Below are 20,698 nucleotides of genomic sequence, written 5' to 3' on the forward strand. Positions count from 1 at the left end.
AAGAATATTTTCAAGGAAGTGGTGGTGGCAGAAGTTAAGTTGGATGGCCTAAGGAGTAGATGGGAATTGGGAAGTGAAGATAACCGTTTTAGGAAGTCTGACTAAGTAGCCATGAGCAATCCCTATCATGAAGATTGTGGTCTTGAAAACTTGTTTTCCATTAAAACAAATCAAGGCTTCTAGGAGAAATGGCTAATTCTGGGTCTGGAACAGTAAACATGAGATAAATCTGGAAAGTCTTGTCATACCAGATAGTAAGGAAGCTGTCGAAGACCAGGGGTCTGTGTCAAAGGGACCAGGAGCCAATTTGAAGAGGCTTCTACTGGCCAAACATAGGAATCCATGAGTTTACAATAATACTTAAAAAAAAAAAAACCCAAAACTACTTGGCCACATTGGAAGGATAAGAAACAAATTGATTATCTTGACAACTGGATAAAGATAAGGAAAGAACCAAGCATTTATTCTGCCTTTTCTATACCAACTGTGTACCACCATGTAACCAAATTATGAGAGAGGAGGCATCTTTTCTAGAAATATTCAAGCTAGAAAAGAAAATAACAGGATTAGGAGGCATTGAACATTGTTGGGTACAAACATTGCACAAAGTCAACCAGACATTAAATGCTTCCTGATGAAAGAAACACCGTCACCTATAGTCTTGCTAAATGGATCAAATCTGAGTCTGATCAAGCCACTAGCCTCAGCTACCAATTTACAGGAACACAGAAGAACACGAGTGCAACATTAGTGTTCAATCAACCAAATCCAGAGACCATGAGAAACCCTACAGTTCACATGATAGTTCTTTTACCAATACACTGTTAAAAAAAAAAAGGGATCATGAGGAAGCATGTAGATAATAAATACTTACAGGATATATCAAATAAGCAATGGGCAAGAGTAAACTGTAGTGTCTAGGGATGCACTTTTGGTGGTGTAGCTACAAAAACACACAAGAAAGTGACCACTCTGAACATCGGAAGAGTGGTTCCTTCTTGGGGAAGGGGAAATTATGATTGGAATGGAGCACCAGGGGCTTCTAACTGGAAAAATGCAATTTTTTGAACACGTTGACAAGGTTATATATTCAGCTATACATTTCTACTGGTTTTCTGTATCTGTGTTTTATTCTAGAATAAAAAATGTTAACAATGTCTGGCTATGAACTGAAGAAATGAGTTTGAGGAGGTTTGGGGTGGAATCTGGGGAAGAGGAAGGCTGTTTTGTTTTTGTTTGCTTAAAGTCAGGGCAGACTGGAGCACGTTTAAGCATTGATGGCAAAGAGCCAATACCAAGACAGAGGAGCTAGAGACAGCCCATGATCAAGAGATGAGACACTGAAGGTGAAAGTGATAGGAGAAAGAACACAAGGAAGGATTAGCCTCAGGCAAACAAATAAAAAAGAAACTTTCTCCATTTTTAGCGGAAGTGAGAAAGGAAGGGGGCAGAGGGGACAACTGGTAGGCTTGCTGGTAAGCTGCTGACAAGTGTCTCATCCAGTGGCTGCCATCATTTCTGTAAAGTGGGGATGAGTTTGTCTCCTGGGACTGAGAGCTGAAAGAGCGTGGGGACAGAGTCAAGGATTTGAGAGTGGAGAACATTTGCACTAGCTCCTCGGGAAAATGAAAGCAGTGTGGAATAAGCTGGTGACCAGGCATTTGTAGTGACTCCAAACCTAGAGGTGAGTTAATTTCTTCAGTAGGATTTAGCCACCTGATTTAGACATATGGAACTGGAGAGTCCAAATGATCCTTGGTTGCAGTTTTGTGAGATGATTGCAGAGGGACATCAAGGGGACAAGGGTTTGATCTGAGAATATTGATGAGAAGGATTAAGTTGCATTATGTGTGGGCTATTTAAGAGTATATGGGTCTGATTTAACTTCAATATTTAATCTTTTAATCAGAAGAAAACCCTGGAATCTCAGGTGGGTGGGGCAAAAAGTAAAGACTAGAATGAAGGAAGGGAGAGAGGGAGAAAGAAAGAAATCAGGGCTGGTGGTGCCTGTGAGGTGGAAGAATTCACAAAGGAGGAGCATATTTATATAGTGAGAATGCATTCAGGTGAGTGAGCTGGAGGGATGAGAGGCTGTGGTTGGAAACTAGGGTGACTGAATTTAAGATTTTGGATGTAGAAAAGTACAGATAAAGACAAAGCCTAGGGTGTAACAACAGGAATGACAGTTACAGTGAGGAGGAGGTGGAGATCACTGCTGATGAGAGGCTAAAAGAAGTAGAAGAAACCCGGTGCTGTCTAGGTCATTCTTGGAGCTGTTGAGGTCATCCAGGGACTTTGGTTGGTAGAGATAATTGTTAGCCAGATCCTGGAGTTTTTAATGAATGAAGAGAATGTCCAGGAGGTTGGCAGACAGCAGTGATAGGGAGTGGTCGTGGGTAGTATTTCTTGACAGTATTAGCCTCCAAAGAGCCAGGATTTGCACGAACAGGGTAAAGAAGTGTAGGTCTGGAAGAGCATGAGAGGTCAGAGAAGGTCTGCTTCCCCCTCTTGACCTTTGTCAGCTTCCTCTTGAGGAGGCAGCAGGTGAAGCAGTGTTCTTGGGGGTGGGGAACCATGTGCTGCATGACCATTCCCAGGTGGCCATGGCCTTGAGACTAGACACACTTTTTGGATAGCAAGACTAGCCAAGTGTGGTCAGCCCTTTGAACATCTGCCAAGGATACACTGTTCCCAGCACCTGCCTGACATCTCCTCTATGCTCGTGCCAATGGCCAGGCCTCCAGAAGTCCCTGTACAATGTTACTACATGTTTGATGTCCCTGAAAGAAGAGGGAACACATAATCATGATTTTAAAATAAACAGCAGAAGACAAAGTATTTTGGTTCTTGGCTCTACCCTATGCTGGTGAAGTCATCTTTTCGAGTGGGCTCTGGCCACTGTGTACTTGGAGGCCTTTGAGGTTTGGCAATGATTGGGCTTTGTTGGCAGAGGACTGGGCCTGTTCACAGATGACAGCCTCCATTTACCATAGTCAAAACTAGGCTGGGGCAAGATTGCAAGCTGGCAGAGGCCCACCCTGGGCTTATCCCTTGCTGGTCTGTCTGTCTCCATCTTCCTGTGTTTTCTGTCTTTTTGGGATGGCACACAGCAACTCCATTGTTAACCAGAGAGACCCTTCAATGGGCTTGTCATCCAACACAGGCCAGACTTATGCTGGTGCTTGGTGGTTCTTAAGGATTATTCATACAGATGCAGAAAGGCAGAGGGCTAAATTCCAGTGCTAAAGCTAAAGCTTTGAATGTACATCAGCTTAAAAAGGCAGGAGCCTTGGAAGGGAGATGATCATACAGACGGCTCCCATCATGCTTTAGTGAGAGTTTTGGGAGCCAAAGGGAAGAGGCTGAGAAGGAGAGAAGTATAGAGACCAGAGGTACCATGCCACCAGAACACATATAACCACCATCTTTACTCTCCCCAGAGCTTAGATCACTGCTTCTGGAGGGAAGGTTGCATTATGTGTGGGCTATTTAGGAGTATACGGGTCTGATTTAACTTCAATATTTAATCTTTTAATCAGAAGAAAATCTCCTGCAGGTTCCTAATATGTAAGTTGTATTTAATAAAGCTGAAAAGCATCTGCCCTGTAAAAATACTATTAATATTTAAAGCCAAATGAGAAACTGGGAAAGATATTTGCATGATTTATGGCAGAGTTAATCAGCCCAATATACACAAGGCCATTACAAAGCAAAAGGAGAAAGAACAACCCACATAGACTAATGGAAAATTAAATAGGTAATTTACAAAAGAGGAAATGAAGTGGTCAGGAACATGTAAAAAAGATGTTCAACATCACTAATGATGAAAAATGCTAATTAAACATGAAATATCATATTTTGCCTAATGGCGAAGGTAAACAGATTGGGTAAAAAAAAAAAAATCAGTATTAGCTAAGGTCTTGAGAAGTGCTTATTTAATGGCAGTGTGAATTAGTTCAACCTATTTGTAAGGCAGTATGACAAGTATCAAAATATAAAATGCCCATATCCTTTGACCCAGCAACCTGCTTTGAAGAAGTTACCCTAAAAAGGAAACTCTTCCAGTGGGGAAATTTATATGGGAATGCACTAGAATATTTATGAATTTCTGATTAATGAAAAACTGGAAAAAAACCCTAAATGTTTAAACAAGGGGGCTAGTTAAATTATAGCTCATACTACAGAGGAAAACTATGCATTCATCAAAAAATGATAAAGTATCTTCAAATCCATTGGGAGATAAAGAGATATTCATGATTGTTTTTGAGTGGGGAAAACCCCAGACCTACTTAGATTATGTAACCACATTCTAGGTGGACTTTGCCTCACTGTGGGTGTATCCACTGGCTTATAACAACCATGCTAGGATGTCAGGGTCCAGGTGAGCAGCCAGTTAGTCAAATTTTTAGGAAGATTAGTGTCTTCTCAGAACTCCAGAAAGAAAGGGGAAGCTGGAACGTGTTGAACTCCAATGCACCTGTAGCAGATGAAGTTCTGACCCAGATGAGTGGTGATATGGTTTGAATTTGTGTCCCTGCCCAAAGTCCCCAGTGTTGGAGGAGGGGACTGGTGGGAGGTGACTGGATCATGGGGGCAGACATCCCCTTGCTGTTCTCATAATAGTGAATGAGTTCACTATTATGACCTCATCATTTAAAAGTGTGTAGCACCTCCCCCTTCTCTCTCTTCCTCCTTCTTGGGCCACGTAAGACATGCCTGCTTCCCCTTTGCCTTCCACCGTGATTGTAAGTATCCTGACACCTTCCCAGCCATGCTTCCTGCACAGCCTGTGGAACTGTGAGCAAACTAAACCTCTTCTTTATAAATTACCCAGTCTCAGGTAGTTCTTTATAGCAATGTGAGAATGGACTCATACAAGTGGGATTAGAAAGCTCTGGTCCTTGGCCTAGTGCATCTATTGTGGGAGCAAGCACCAAGTGAGTATCCTGTGTCCTAGCTTGGTGACTTTGGAAATATGACTGTTTTCAACACCTTAGGGTCAATTTTTGAAAAATCTCTCTCCTACTGTGAATATATCCCTGCCTTAGGGGCACTAAGCACAGATGGGGCTAAGAGCACAGTCTCTGGAGCCAAGCTACCAAGGTCCTCATGCTGGCTTTGTCACTTACTATTCATGGAGACTTGGATAGGTTATTTCACCTTCCTTTACCTGGGCTTATTCTCCTCTAAAATGGGAGGAGAGCAAAACAGTCCACGTCTTGTAGGGATTGAATGAGTTAATATACGTAAAGCACTAAGAACAGTGGCTGGCACATCTTAAGTGCTGTATTAAATGTTTCTATCATTACTTTTTGCCATTTTAAAAATCTTTCTTTTAACTGACCATAAAACGCTTTTTTTTTTTTTTTTTTTGAGAAGGGGTCTTGCTCTGACATCCAGGCTAGAGCGCAGTGGCGCCATCTTGGCGCCACTTGCAATGTCCATCCCTCAGGTTCAACCATTCCCCTGCCTCAGCCTCCCCAGTATCTGGGATTAAATGTGTGCACTACCACGCCAGGCTAATTTTTTTTGTATTTTTAGTGGGGACAGGGTTTCACCATATTGGCCAGGCTGGTCTCAAACTCCTGACCTCAAGTGGTCCGCCTGCCTCAGCCTTCCAAAGTGCTGAGATTACAGGAGTGAGCCACTGTACCCCGACAAAGCATTCCATTTTGGACAGTGTATTTTTAAAGAAGGATTTGAATTATTTCTCTTTAAAGTGAAAACTACGTGCATTCTCTAATACTTTTCTACTTCTTCAACCCTGAATATTAAAAAAGAATAAAGCTTTTAGAGTGTACAGACACTTTCTTTTCTGTGGGTCAGAGTTTAGCTTTCATTGTCATCCAGTTCTCATCCATCCTCTCACTGCCATCACATGCCAGCAGCATTTGATGCAGTTGATCACTGTCTCTTACTGAAAATCCTGTTCTTTACTTGGCTTCCAGGACAGCAGTCTCTCAGCCCTCATACTGATTGGTCTTATAGGATCTTGGCTGGCCCCTCTCATCTTTGGATTTTTAGGCATTGTAATGTTTGTCTTCTCAATCCAACCTGATTTCCTCAAGCATCTCACCTAGTCTCATTGTTCTAACACCCTCTGTAGGTAGGATGACCCTGTGTCCTGGTTTGCCTGGGAGAGTTCTGGTTTTTGCCCAATGCTGGGCATAATTGGCACCACCTTTCAGTCTCAGCAAAAGTCCCAGTTTGAAAGCTAAGTTATATGATCACCCTATCGGTAGGCTGATGGCTCCTCAAATTTACCTTCCCAAAACCTGGTCCCCTGAACCCATACTTGCATATTCAGCTGTCTATGATCTCCACTTGAATCTCACAAGGGACAAGTCCAAAATGTACCTTTGGATTTTCTATTTCAAACATGCACGTCCTACAGTTTTGTTTTGTTTTGTTTTTTTTTTTTTGAGACAGAGTTTCGCTCTGTCACCCAGGTTAGAATGCAGTGGTGCGATCTCGGCTCACTGTAAGCTCCACCTCCCGGGTTCACGCCATTCTCCTGCCTCAGTCTCCCGAGTAGCTGGGACTACAGGCACCCGACACTGCACCTGGCTGATTTTTTTTGTATTTTTAGTAGGGACGGGGTTTCACCGTGTTAGCCAGGATGTTCTCGATCTCCTGACCTTGTGATCCACCCGCCTCGGCCTCCCAAAGTGCTGGGATTACAGGCGTGAGCCACTGTGCCCCGCCTACAGTTTTAAACGTACTTTATTCTTCTGGCTGCTCAGGTAAACTCTTCAACTTTTTTTTTTTTTTTTTCTCAGACCCCATACTCCAAGTCTTATGGGCTGTGTCTTTGGTGTGTTTTTAGAACACAAAGAATACTTTTCCCCAGAGCTTCTGGGCCCCTCTAGTGCCATCACTGACCTCTCTCTTTAGGTGTTATGAAGCCTCTGTCTCCCACCCCATTCCTATCCTTGGTGCCCTAAACTTTATCCTCTTCATAGTAACACAGAGATCCTCTTAAAATATCTAGGTCATGGCATGCTCCTGTGTTTTTGCATAATGCACACAGGTAAATCCCCAATCCTTGCATGACTGGGGTCCCTGAGACATTCCCCCTCTGCTGTCATTTACTCTTCCTCTTGCTCACCTCCCTGCACTCTGGCAACACTAGTCTTTACACTGTTTCTCAAACTGGCACACTCATGCCTCAGGACCCTGGTACCTGCTATTCCCTCTGTGTGTAATTCTCATCTCTGATTAACATACATAGCTCATTCTCTCATTTTCCTCAGGCTTCTGCTCAATGTTTTTTTTTTTTCCCCCTTATCAATTAGGCTTTTGGCCAGGTGCAGTGGCTCACACCCGTAATCCCAGCACTTTGGGAGGCCAAGGCAGGAGGATCGCTTAAGCCCAGGAGTTCAGACCAGACCAGCCAGGGCATTATAGTGAGACTCTGCCTCTAAAAAAAAATTAAAAAAATTAGCTGGCCATGGTGGCACATGCCTGTAGTCCTAGCTACTTGGGAGGCTGGGGTGGGAGGACTCCTTGAGCCCAGTAGTTTGCAGCTGAAGTGACCTGTGATCATGCCACTGCACTCCAGCTTGGGCAACAGAGTGAGAACTTGTCTTAAATCAATAAATAAGGCTTTCACTATTATATAAAAGAGTCTTCCTGCATTACTCTCTTCTCCCTTACCAAGTTTTATTTTTTTCATAGCAATTATTAGCACTTGATATATTGTAGGATAATTTGTCTTTTTATTGGCTGCTTCTCTAAGTAGGACGTAAACTTCATGAGGTCAGGACTTTAACTGTTGTATCTCCAGTGCATGGAATGTATTAGGTATTCATTAGAATTTATTCAATAGATTTTGAAAGTACATGCCAAGCACATAATGTCTTTTTTGGATACTTTTTAAGGCTTTCAGTTAACCTAAGCAGTGCAATTTACATAAGCAGAACATTTTTAAATGTTCGTTGAGAAGTTTTTGCAATACTGATGTCAAATTTGTTCCTAAGTATGTTTCTTTTTGACATAAAAGAAGCTGTTTCTTTAATTTCATTTTCCAATTGTTCAATATTGCTACCTAGAAATACAATGGATTATATGTATTGACATATCCTCTGACATTGCTAATCTCACATATTCTAGTAGTTTTATTATCAATATTAAGTTTTGATAATTAAACGATCAGGTCACCTGTGAAAAGGAAAAACTTTACTTTTCCCTTTCCAGTCTTTATGCCTTTTATTTCTTTTCTGTATTGAACTGGTGAGGACCTCCAGTATGATGTTAAATAGAAGTGTTGAAAATGGGACATCCTTGTCTTGTGACCAGTAGTAAGGGAGAAGTGTTCAGTGTTTCACCGTTAAGTATGACACTGGTAGATTTTTTTTGTAGCTGCCCTTTATCAGACTGAACAAGTTTTTCTTTGATTCCCCATACACTGTGTGTGTATTATCTTAAAACCTTAAGTGAATTTTGAATGCTGACAAATGCTTTTTCTCTACATTTTGAGATAATCACGTGGTTTTTCTCTTTTATTCTGTTAGTATGGTGAATTTCTTTGATTTTCAAATACTAAATCAGTCTTGCATTCCTATGATAAGCCCACTGGTTCACAGTGAATGATTCTTTTCATATATGGATGAACTCTATTTGCTAGTATTTTGTTAAGGATTTTTGCATTTGTGTTAATGGAAAATTTTCTCATAATTTTTTTTCAGGCTTTGATATATCAGAGTATGCTAGACTCTGATATAAAAGAGCTGGCAAATATTCCTTTCTCTATTTTCTGAAAGAGTTTACTTGTGATTGATGTTATTTCTTGCTTAAACACTTGATCAAATTCAGCGGTGGAATCTTGAGCTTGAAGGTTTTCTTTCTGGGAATGTTTTTGATACCAAATTCAATTTCTTTGCCATGTATAAGGCTATTCAAATTTTCTGTTTCACCTGTGTCAGTTTTGGCAAGTTGTGCTTTTCAAGGAATTTGCCCATTTCATGTAAGCTGGCAAACTTATTAATGAACCATTGTGCATAATATTCCATTATTATCCTTTTGATATCTGTAGGGTTTGTAGCACTATCGGCTCTTTCAAATCTGATATTAGTAATTTGTATTTTCTTTTTTTCTTGATCCTTCCTGTGAGAAGTTTATCAATTCTATTCATCTTCTCAAAGATCTAATTTTCAGTGTACTATTTCTATTTCCTATTCAATTGATTTCTGTTCTTTTATTATTTCTATGCTTCTATCTACTTTGGGTTTAATTTGCTCTTTTTTTCTAGCTTAAAGTGAAACCTTAAAACACTGATTCTATACCTTTCTTCCTTTCTCATGTAAGCTAAGAAATTTCATCTGAACACTCTAACTGCATCTCACAAATTTTGATACATTGTGTTTTCATTTTTATTCAATTCAAAATATTTTCTAGTTTCCCTTTTGAATTCTTTGAAACTTATTTAGTATTTGTTTAATTTCCAAATAGTTGGGGGCACTTCTAGCTTTCACATTAATATTGATTCCAATGTAATTTGTTGTGGTTAAAGAACATACTCCATAATATTTTAATATTTTGAAATGTATTTAGACCTGTCATGGTCCAGCATATAGTGAATACTCCATAGCATTTAAAAAGAATAATGTAGTGTAGTCCATAGTTGTGGATGTAGTGTTCTGTAAGTGCCGGTTTGACCAAGGTGTTTGATAGCATCATTCAGATCTTTTATACCTGTACTGATTTTTTGTTTAACAGTTTTATCAGTAGCTGAGGGGAATGATAAAATCTCCAACTCTGTGTATAGATTTGACGACTTCTTCTACTTCTGTTAAATTTTGATTCATTTGTTTTAAAGCTTGCTATCACTTGCAGACACATTTGGGCTTGTTATGTGGAATTGAATCCTTTATCATTACAAAATGTCCCTTCTTATCTCTGCTAACACTCCTTTTCTTGAAGTCTATTTTATCTGATCTGCATGTAGCTCCTCCACCTTTTTTTATGATATGTGTTTCCATAGTTATTTTTTCTTTCCTCTTATTTTCAATATATTTTTTTAAAAAATTTGAGAATAATTTAATATGTTGACTTCAAGATACAACTATATTCTATGTAAGATACACCTGTATATGTCAATATTTTAAAGAAACTGATCCTTACAAGACCAAAATAACCCACAGGCCATGAGGTTGGTTTTTCCTTTTTTTTTTTTTTTTTTTTTGTTTAAACAAATGTGCATGACGATGTTTCAAAAAGTAAGACAAATGCCATTAATACGAAAGCTGCAGTTTGCAATATACAGCATTTAGAACCCAGGGGAGGTGAATTAGACAGAGGTGGTAGTCATTCTAATTAAGCAATCAGTTAACTTCACAAGTTGATATGCAGCATCAACAGTGTCCAGTTAAGTTTCTTTTTTCTTGATGATCAGAGGTCCCACGTTGTCTCCAGTCTGTTCGTTGTGTTTTGTGTGAGACCCGTCACAGAATGGGAACTTTTTAGACCTCCAGCAATGGCAGTACACAGCTTTATCTTCCAAATCCTCCATGTCAAAAGCATGTACTATCTTGGGGTTGTCTTTCTGGATGTGAAGGTTCATCATAGCTTTATTCTGATGATCTTTGTCATAAAATCTTTTATAAGCTAGATAACCAGTTGCAGCTCCCCCAGCAGCAATAGTAAATGCTGCGATCCATTCAACTCGTATGCTGGAACTGGAAGTCAGACTCATGGTGTCGTTGCTTGCAAGGCATGTGCACTAGGATACCAGGCACAAGTGGATTCCTCAACCTATTTTTATATTTATGTCTCATCTCACACACTATAGTTGAAACTTTTTTGTTTTTTAATCCATCCCAAGTATATTGGCCTTATAATTGTAGTGTCTAGTTCATTTTCATTCAATATAATGATTGATATAGTTGGATTTAGGTCTGCCATTTTACCATTTTTAGGTATTTGTCGCTTCTGTTTTGTGTCCCACTTTTTCTCTTTTCTTTCCTTTGTTTGGGTTAATTGAAATTTTTTTAGTATTCCATTTTGATTTTTCTATTGAATTTTTAGCTATATGTTTTGCATTATTATTTTGGTGGCTGCTCTAGGAACAACAATATGCATCTTTAGCTTATTTCTTTATACCTAGAGTTAATAATGTATGATGTCACATAAAATGTTGGCAGCTTTGCTATAATACAAGGAGTTCCCTTATCCAGCTCCTTTTCCAGACAGAATGTTAAGTAATACCTACCTTCTATGAACAGCAGAGGAAAAATTGGAAGCTAATAAAAGTTGATTCATGAGGTTTTGGGAATGAAGCCATCTCCATAACATAAAAGCAGCAAGTGCTGATATAAAAGCTGCAGCAAATTATCCAGAAAATGTAGCTGAGATAATTCATGAAGGTGGCTATGATGCAGGACAGGTGAGCCCCAAATTGGGGCTTAGCCTGTGAGGGTTCTTGGCTTCTCCCAGGAAAGAATTCAAGGGCGAGCCAGTGGTAGGGTAGAAGAACACAGCTTTATTGAAGTGGCAGTGTTATAGCTCCATGACTGCTCTTGCAGAGCAGGGAAACCCCATAGGCAGAGAGTAGCAGCTCACGACAGTTCTGTAATCATATATATACTTACTTTTAATTGCATGCAGATTAAGGAGCAGTTTATGCAGAAATTTCTAAGGAAAAGGTAGTAACTTCTGGGCTGTCGGGTCATTGCCATAGAAAGAGGTGGTAACTCCTGAGGGTTGCCATGCAATGGTAAACTGACATGGCACACTGCTGGGTGTGCCTTATGGAAAGCTGCTTCTACCCAGTCCCTGTTTTAGCTAGTCCTCAATTTGGACTGATGCCCAAGCCCTGCCTCTGGAGTTGAGTCCTGCCTCCTACCTCAGCTACACTGAATAACAGATTTTCCACATAGACAAAACAGCCTTCCATTGGAAGAAGATGCCATCTAGGACTTCCATTGCTAGAGAGGAGAAGTCAATGCCTGGGTTCAAAGCTTCAAAGGACAGGCTGACTCTCTTGTTAGGGGCTAATGCAACTGGTGACATTAAGTTGATGCCAATGCTTATTTACTATTCTGAAAGTCCTAGAACCCTTAAAAGTTATGCTAAATCAACTCTGCCTGTGCTCTAGAAATGGAAAAATCAAGCCTGGATGATAGCACATCTGTTTATAGCATGGTTTGCTGAATATTTTAAGCCCACTATTGAGACCTATTGCTCAGAAAAAATGATTTCTTTATAAATATTACTACTAATTGACAATGTGTCTAGTCACCCAAGAGCTCTGATAGAGATGTACAAGGAGATTAATGTTGTTTTCATGTCTGTTAACAAAACATCCATTCTGCAGCCCATAGATCAAGGAGTAATTTTGACTTTCATATCTTATTATTTAAGAAATACATTTTGTAAATCTATAGCTGTCATACTTAGTGATTAGTCTGCTGAATCTTGGCAAAGCACATTGAAAACTGTCCAGGAAGCATTCACCATTCTAGATGCCATTAAGAACGTTTGTGATGCATTGGAGGAGGTCAAAATGTCAACATTAACAGGAATTTAGAAGACATTGATTCCAGTTCTCATGAATGACTTTGACGGTTCAAGTCTTGAGTAGAGGAAGTAACTGCAGATGTGGTAGAAATAGCAAGGGAACTAGAATTAGACTTGGAGCCTAAATATGTGACTGAATTGTAGCAATATGATGATAAAACTTCAATGGAGGAGGAGTTGCTTCTTAGGGGTGAGCAAATAAAGTGATTTCTTGAGATGAAATCTATTCCTAGTGAAGATTCTGTGAACATTGTTGAAATGACAAAAAAGGATTTAGAATATTAGATAAACTTAGTTGATAAAGCAGCAGCAGGGTTTGAGAGGATTGACTTTAATTTTGAAAGTCGTCCTATTGTGGATAAAACACTATCAAGCAGCATCACATGCTACAGAGAAATCTTTTGTGAAAGGAAGAATCGATTGATTAGGCAACTTCATTGTTGTCTTATTTTAAGAAATTGCCACAGCCACACCAACCTTCAACAACCACCACCCTAATCATTCAGCAGCCATCAACACTAAGGTAAGACCCTCCACCAGCAAAAAGATTACAACTCACTGAAGGCTCAGATAATCATTAGCATTTTTTAGCAATAAAGTATTTTTTAGACATAATGCTATTGCACATTTAATAGACTACAGAATAGTGTAAGCACAACTTTTATATGCCCTGAGAAACCAAGAAATTCATGTGATTCACTTTATTGCAATATTTGCTTTATTGCAGTCATCTGGAACTCAACTTGCAATATCTCTGAGGTATGCTTGTAATGCTTTTGTAAGTTCATTTTGTCAAAAGTGAAACAGATGAGATAAATGTTAAGACATTGAATATTGGAGATTTTCTTCAATGATAATAAAAATACAAATTTTGGTGGAACACAGTGTTATAGAGGAAATAACTTTCTTACTAAATTAAGATATTAATAGACTCAGAATGTACTTGAAGTTGGTTGGGTGCACACATACTTCATAACTGTTTCCAAATGTCATTTTTTTCCCCCATCAGTTGAATTAGAAACTGTAGTTGTAAAAAATTAAGTAATTTTATATGTACTCAGAAAACTGAACTACAAAATTTTGTGACAAAACTGATTTTGAGTGCGAAATAATAGTTTAGCATGACAGTATACACTCTTCTCTTTCCTGCCTATTGTCAGTCAGATTTTAGAAATCTTTGAATTTTTGAAGAACTACTTTGTGAATCAACTTGTGTCTTAAAATGTTGTAGAGCTTTTGTGTAAACAAATTCTCTAAATTTTGGTTCATTTTGTTTAAAACCAGCTGGAGATTTTAACCAAAATTAAGTAAGTGATTCATCTTAAGACATCAGCTTATGAATCTTTTTTTGAATTGTGACTACTAAAAACAAGCCTTGTAAGTAGGAAGACACTGAGATTTATCTCTACAAAAGCAAGGGAGAAGCTGAAAAAAAAATCACAAGAGATAAAATGGTGTACCACACTTAATATTCAAATTTTCTAAGTGCTTTGGAATATCTTGATTTATGGGGTGAATCTTGTGATGGTGCTCACATGGTAGTTAAGTAAATTTGTATTCCGCAATGTGGTGGAATGGAATTGAGTAGGCCTATGATCTCGAACGTGTAAAACTGGTGAACCACTCAAAAGAATCATAGAGACAACTTATTTGACATGTTTTGGCAAAGAAAAGTACTCTGAGACAAACGGAAAGTATCCGTGAAAATACTTGAAGTGAAATATTTACTCTTTTCAAATATGAAAAATAATTAAAGTGGACGATATCCTCAATTTCACTAAAATTTCCCCAAGCTTTCCAGATATCTCAATACCAGGAGGCAAAATGTTTTCTCAATTAAAAAAATTGCGCTCTACAAAGAAGGGCCAATTCAAAGAATCGATGATTTCAAATGTATGAATCATAACATGCAATTTAAAGAAAATTGCAGGCAATTTTACGGCAAAGTCTAAAATGATAAGATCAGCTTGAAAAAATTACAATCTTCGAAAAATTTGGTGATACAATATGAGAGGGTGATATGTCTAGGAAACAGAATTAAATATGCAAATCCATATCAAACATAAATTATTCTGTTTACATTATTTTTTAATGTTCAGATGATCAACATAGAGATTACATTTTTAAAAAAATTTTCAATCTGCATTTCTTTTATTAAGAATGAAGTTGAGCATTTTTCATATTGCTTAACTATATTTCCTTGTCAGTGATTATTTATTTATATTCTTTCGGTTTTTCTGTTGAGTAGAAAGTCTTTTTTCTTCACAGTTTCCAAAATCTCTGTCTCTTTTCCTAGTTGGAAAAGAAAGGATACTTTTATTTTATTTTATGGGTTTAAAACTTTTTTTTCTAACTTTTATTTTAGATTCAGGGGGTACGTGTGCAGGTTTGTTACCTGGGTATGTTGAGTCATGCTGAGGTTTGGGGTGTGAATGATCCAGCCACCCACATGCAGAGCAGAGAACCCAACGCTTTTTCCACCTTTGCCCTCTCCCTTCCTCCCACCTCTAGTAGTCCCCAGTATCTATCGTTGACATCTTTACAACATATTTTTTTGACTTGATGTACACAAGTCTATAGTATAGTTTTAGAAGAAATTTTATTTACTTTTTATTTTTTTGAGATGGAGTCTCGCTCTGTCATCCAGGCTGGAGTACAATGGCGCGATCTCAGCTCACTGCAATCTCCGCCTGCCGGGGTTCAAGCCATTCTTCTGCCTCAGCTTCCTGAGTAGCAGGGATTACAGGCGCCTGCCACCATGCCCCGCTAATTTTTGTATTTTTAGTAGAGACAGAGTTTCACCATGTTGGCCAGGCTGGTCTTGAACTCCTGACCTCAAGTGATCCGCCCTCCTCGGCCTCCCAAAGTGCTGGGATTACAGGCGTGAGCCACTGCACCTGGCCATAAATTTTATTTTTGAAATTAGTTTTTGAATAGAATAATTTTATGGTCTATCAATAAAATAATCAATTTGCAAGGCAACACATAAATCTTAAGAAAATTATTTAGTTTTTCTTACTGTTAGATCCTCCTTCCACTCTCAAAAGTGTCCCAGTTTGAATGGTATATTATATGGTTGTGCTTGCATTGTGTTTGCCATTAACAGAATTCATGAATATTCTGATGTTCCACCTTTCAGGTGGATGGTAGTTTTGTACTTCTCTGCTCTGCTTGTAATCAGTTATGGCCATATGACATACTTGGACCAGTGAAAGGTGAGCAGAAGTAATGTGTGGCATCTCTAAGAGCCAATGCATGCTTACCCTCCCCTTTCTGCTGCAGTGATCATGGAAGCATATGTCAAACGGAAGTTTATGTCAGGTTGCAACCTCTAATGGTGATGGCCTGGAGCATAGCTCCTAGCAATGCTGCATGAGAAATAAATAAGGGAGTGTTGTAAATAAATTCACACATTGATCTTCGTGTTGTTAAACCACTGAGATATTGGGATTATTTATTATGTAGCAAAACTTCACCTACCCTCATTGATAAAACTTAAAAAAATTTTTTTTAAATTTTTTTTTTGAGACAGGATTTCACTTTTGTTGGCCAGGCTGGAGTGCAAAGGCACTATCTCGGCGCTATCTCGTCTCACTACAACCTCTGCCTTCTGGGCACAAGCAGTTCTCCTGCCTCAGCCTCCTGAGTAGCTGGAACTACAGGAGTGTGCCACCACGACTAGCTAATCCAGCTAATTTTTTTGTAGAAACAGGGTTTTGTCACATTGCCCAGGCTGGTCTTGAACTCTTGAGCTCAAACCATCTGCCTGCCTTGGCCTCTGAAAGTGCTGGGGTTACAGGCAATCGTGCCCGGCCTCATAACACTTTAAAATAAGTTAATCTATTAATTAAAAAATTTAGACCTCAACTTGTCTCAAACCTGGGGCAGTTTATAAAACAGCAAGATACAATAAAATATAGGGGGTTGGGCAAAGGGAAAATAGGGGTATGAAAATAAAAATGTTGGAGGTAGGATTAATCCTCAAAATGCAATCCTGTGTATGCATTCCCAGTGATGGGCCGGCAATTAGTCTATAAACTTCTTAGCAGCAAAGGCAAATAGGGAAATCTGAGCAGTAGCAGCACCCATAGGATAACAACAAACCAGATTCTTAGGAAAAATCTTAGACAAAAGTGGGGCACTGTGTCAAGAACTGGATGGCTTTCCTTCTAAAACTCAATCGGAGTGTCTCCCAGTGGCTCTTTCTCACACCAGTTCCCAGTGCAAGCAGAGGCCACAGTGACAATATCCAAGTCAGGAAAAAAGAATGGGAGATGGTGGTCAAAGGATACAGGCTGGACAAACAGCTTTGACTATCTGGCCGCATTGAACATGAACATTCCAGAATCTATAGCATGAGTGGGTGTCTTTTAGTCGATCCTTCTGTAAATGAATGAATGAATGAATGAATGAATAAATAAATAAATAAATAAATATTTCCTGATGCGGCCTCTTTTAACAAAATTGTCTAGGAAGGAATTTGGTTATATTCCCTGGCAAGGTCCTGGGGCTGAATCAGACCTGGCTCCTACCCACCAGAAGCTTCCCCTCCAACGACAGGGCAAGATATATAGACAAACACCCATAGCATGGAATGAATTATGGGAAGAAAGCCCTGTCCATGCAGTATGCCCTGGGGGCCCTGAGAAGTCGTGGTGGCTCTCATGAGTGGTAACTGAGTCATTCCCCAAAAGGGACATGATTGGCCCTGGAGGTCTGTGTCTTGGCAGCTATTTAAGGTGTCTGAGTGCTTGGCATTGCTGTCTGTGAACAGCTTCATATCCAAGGACCATCTAAAAGGCCTGAGGGAAGAACATGCTGTGTTGAATAAGCCACAATGGCAATGAAGCCAGCTGTGCCTAGGCAGCCACAGTGTCCTGAGTGAGCTCGAGGGAGGAACATCAGCCAGGGCTGGACGAGGCCTGTGAACTGATGACCTCAAGACTGGAATGTTTGCAAGAGTCTATTTTTGTTTCAGATAAAACCAGAAACAATGAGCCACTTGGGGAGCCAGCCTCCTGGAGATTGATGGTGAGGGGGCGAGCTGAAGCTCACTGGGGAAGTATGTGTGGCTCTCCGCTCACCCATATATTTCCCTGCAGAGCAAAGGCTGGGTGATGACTAGAACAGGGAAATCCAGTTCAGGCCAAGGCAGGGTCTACAGAGGCTGGGTGCTCTTTCACAAACACATTCAGTGTCTCTATCCATCCCTTCATCTGTGTATGCCCCTCCACCCCGGAGCTTCACCTAGTACGCAGCTGGTGTCTGGTCCTGTTCTTCGCTAAGAGGGTAAGACAGGAGAAGGTATAGGCCTTGTTCTCAGGAGAAGACCCCCCAGGCAGAACACCACCAAGGAAAGCACCTGACCCGTGTGAGAAGCCATTTGGAATTCAGGGTCCTGGAACTTCATTCATTGCTAACCCACTCTAGTCAAGGAAAAACAACGTTTTCCCTTTAGAAGCCTTTTCTTCATCAATCCAAGAGCTGTTGATGGAGAAATCTGTGTGCCTGGCTCTGCACTTAGCAGGGTGTGTGGGTGGGGAGTGAAAGGGAGCACCTCTCCAGCTAAAGACTCTTGCATCCAGTTCTCAGAAGAGAGTTAGAGCACTAATTCTGGAGGTGGAAACCCAGACACCATTAATCACCCGAGGACTGCCTGTCCTCCATCACCTCCCCTCCACTGTGACACAAACCAGGACTTTTAAGGAGCTTGCTGAGAGCCACTCAGCTAATCAGAGGCAGATCTCCCAGACCTGTATTTCCCCCCTCCCGCCGACACCAGTGAAGAGCAATGGTTGCTCCTTCCTTCATCAAATAGTCCAGAAATGAAGGTGGTGGGGAGAGGTCCTTCACCCTCAGGCCATTCCCTAGCCCAGGCTCCCTTTCCTTCTTTGACCCTCCTGGCCTCATGGATCCCTGATCCTATACTCAACACCTGTTAAGTAACCTTCACACCTGGAGGTTTCTAAAGCTCCCAGTGAGGAAGTCTGGACTTTGCTGGGGAAATCACACCTCCCTCTGCTGTCAATGCTAGGTCTGTCTTCACCCCAAGAAGAAGTGGGTTGGGCTCTCATGTCCCTGGCTGATGGCCACATTGCTGTGTGTTTCATGCTCATGTTCCCCTCTGAGTCTGAAGACAGAACAGAATCAGGACATGAGGAGACTCGGCTTCCAGCGGGACTTGCTGGCACCATTCATAGTGTCTGGGGAAGCATGTCAGTGATTTGGCAGGGCTGGGAACTGTGGGAGCCCCTCCATGAATGTGTCACTACATGGGCCATTCCTGACTGCAAGGAGATGGTTTGGGAATCAGATGTGTTTAGTTGGCAGGGTTTTCAGATCTGACATCCAGAAAGACACCAGCTCAGAACCTGGTCCAGAGTGAGATGCAAGAGGGCCTGTTATAATGTTCAGATCCTGACTTCAAGGTGCTTTTATCCAGGATACCTAAAGTGTTTCCCTCATTGGTTAGAAATGATCAGTAGAAAGACTTACAGTGGGTTACTCAAGGTACTATTTGTAGTAGCAACTTGGTATTAAGTGAGGTTTGTGTGCTATAATCTTTAACTGGTCTCATGTGTACCTTGTCTCCCCATGAAGAAACCACACTGGGTTGCCTTAAAACTCTATTTTGGGCCTGGCACTGTGGCTCACGCCTGTAATCCCAGCACTTTGGGAGGCTGAGGAGGGCGGATCACGAGGTCAGGAGATCGAGGCCATCCTGGCTAACACGGTGAAACCCCGTCTCTACTAAAAACACAAAAAATTAGCCAGGCGTGGTGGCAGGCACCTATAGTCCCACCTACTCAGGAGGCTGAAGCAGAAGAATGACATGAACCTGGGAGGAGGAGCTTGCAGTGAGCTGAGATTGCGCCACTGCACTCCATCCAGCCTGGGCGACAGAGCGAGACTCCGTGTCAAAAAAAAAAAGAAAAAACAAAAAAAACCCCTCTATTTTGCATGTTCAAATGTCTATTGAAAAGATGTTTTGAGAGAAGCAAGACCCTCTCAAGAGAGAGGAAGTAGGATCAGCTTCCCCAGCTCCTACAGAGATCATTCACTCTTTCAGTCGGCAGACACTGAGCCATCTCTGTCAGGTTTGGGCTGGTAGCAGGCTACAGAGATGAATTGGAAGTGATACTGCCATTGAGGTGTGCAGATTCAAGTAGGTGAGATTGACATGTTTGTAAAACACCATAGTACCCTCAAGGCATGGGATGCTGCATGGGAGGAAGGCTACGTTCTGAAACCGTTCAGTGGGTTGCTCCCTAGAAAGGGCTTCTTGAAGGAGGTATTGTGATGGCAAATTTTCTGTGCCAACTTGGCCATGGTGCTCAGATATTTGGTCAAACATTATTCTACATACTTCCATGAAGGTATTTTTAAAGATGAGATTAATGTTTAAATCAGTAGGCTTGAAGTAAAGCAGACCACCCTCCATAATGTGAATGGGCTTCATCCGATCAGCTGAAGGTCTAAGAGCAAAGATTGACCTTGAAGCAAGGAGGAATTCTGTAGCAGATGACTTTTGGACTCACACTGCAGTTCATCCTGGGATCTCCAGCTGCTGCCAGACCCTGTAGATTTTGTACTTGTCAAGCCTCCGCAACTGCTTGAACCAATTCCTTAAAATAAATACCTCCCTCTCTCTATGTTTATATATATACACATCCCATTGGTTCTGTTTCTTTGGAGAACCCTAATACAGGTATTAATGGCTGAGGATGCCTTGGGGGAGTCATTGCTAGTTTATGGGAACTCCTGGGCTGTACACAAGCACAGAACATTCTGGAGTGTCATGGCCCCACAGACCCATTTTTAGAGTTTATGAGAAGACAACAGAGGCCTTTTTCCAGAGACTAGTAGAAAGTGACTGTCAGAGATAAAAAGCTTTTCTCTAAAAAGACAACAGCCTCAGTGGAAGAAAGGCCAAAAGAGTTTTATGCATCTGAAGAAGTTGCTGGAAATCCCAGAACCATGGACGAGCCACTTGTGGATTTCACTGAAAAAAAATTAAAGCAAAAACCAGAGTCAAATGACCAAGTGACAAAGAGCACTACTTTAGGATGTTAGAAAGCCAAGCCCTTCCTGGACCTGAGACCCAAAGTCTCAGCTATACCAAAGCCGGAGATAGCTACATCAGTTCATTTTTGGTTTTGCTTTTCTGAGGTATATCATACTG

The 20,698-nt window shown here is 40.6% G+C and overlaps 1 protein-coding gene and 1 long non-coding RNA gene across 2 annotated transcripts in view; one reads left to right on the forward strand and one right to left on the reverse strand.

Moving 5' to 3' along the window:
* The first annotated feature begins 4,694 nt into the window (after positions 1-4,694).
* Positions 4,695-20,698, forward strand: part of LOC129531793 (uncharacterized) — a 292,780-nt gene continuing 276,776 nt past the window's right edge. Inside the window, exon 1 of the long non-coding RNA XR_008677203.2 lies at positions 4,695-4,745. This is a non-coding gene — a long non-coding RNA (uncharacterized lncRNA). The remainder of the gene's footprint in view (positions 4,746-20,698) is intronic.
* On the reverse strand, positions 10,367-10,693 carry LOC101123796 (CDGSH iron-sulfur domain-containing protein 1-like). The gene has a single exon (XM_055378764.2). The coding sequence runs from the start codon at positions 10,691-10,693 to the stop codon at positions 10,367-10,369; it is 327 nt and encodes a 108-aa protein (XP_055234739.2).

Source organism: Gorilla gorilla, chromosome 12 (assembly GCF_029281585.2).
Source record: "Gorilla gorilla gorilla isolate KB3781 chromosome 12, NHGRI_mGorGor1-v2.1_pri, whole genome shotgun sequence".
Lineage (NCBI taxonomy): Eukaryota > Metazoa > Chordata > Mammalia > Primates > Hominidae > Gorilla > Gorilla gorilla.

What these genes read in the sequence shown, in the direction of transcription:
- LOC101123796 (XM_055378764.2), bottom strand. Translation starts at nt 10,693, where the DNA reads ATGAGTCTGACTTCCAGTTCCAGCATACGAGTTGAATGGATCGCAGCA.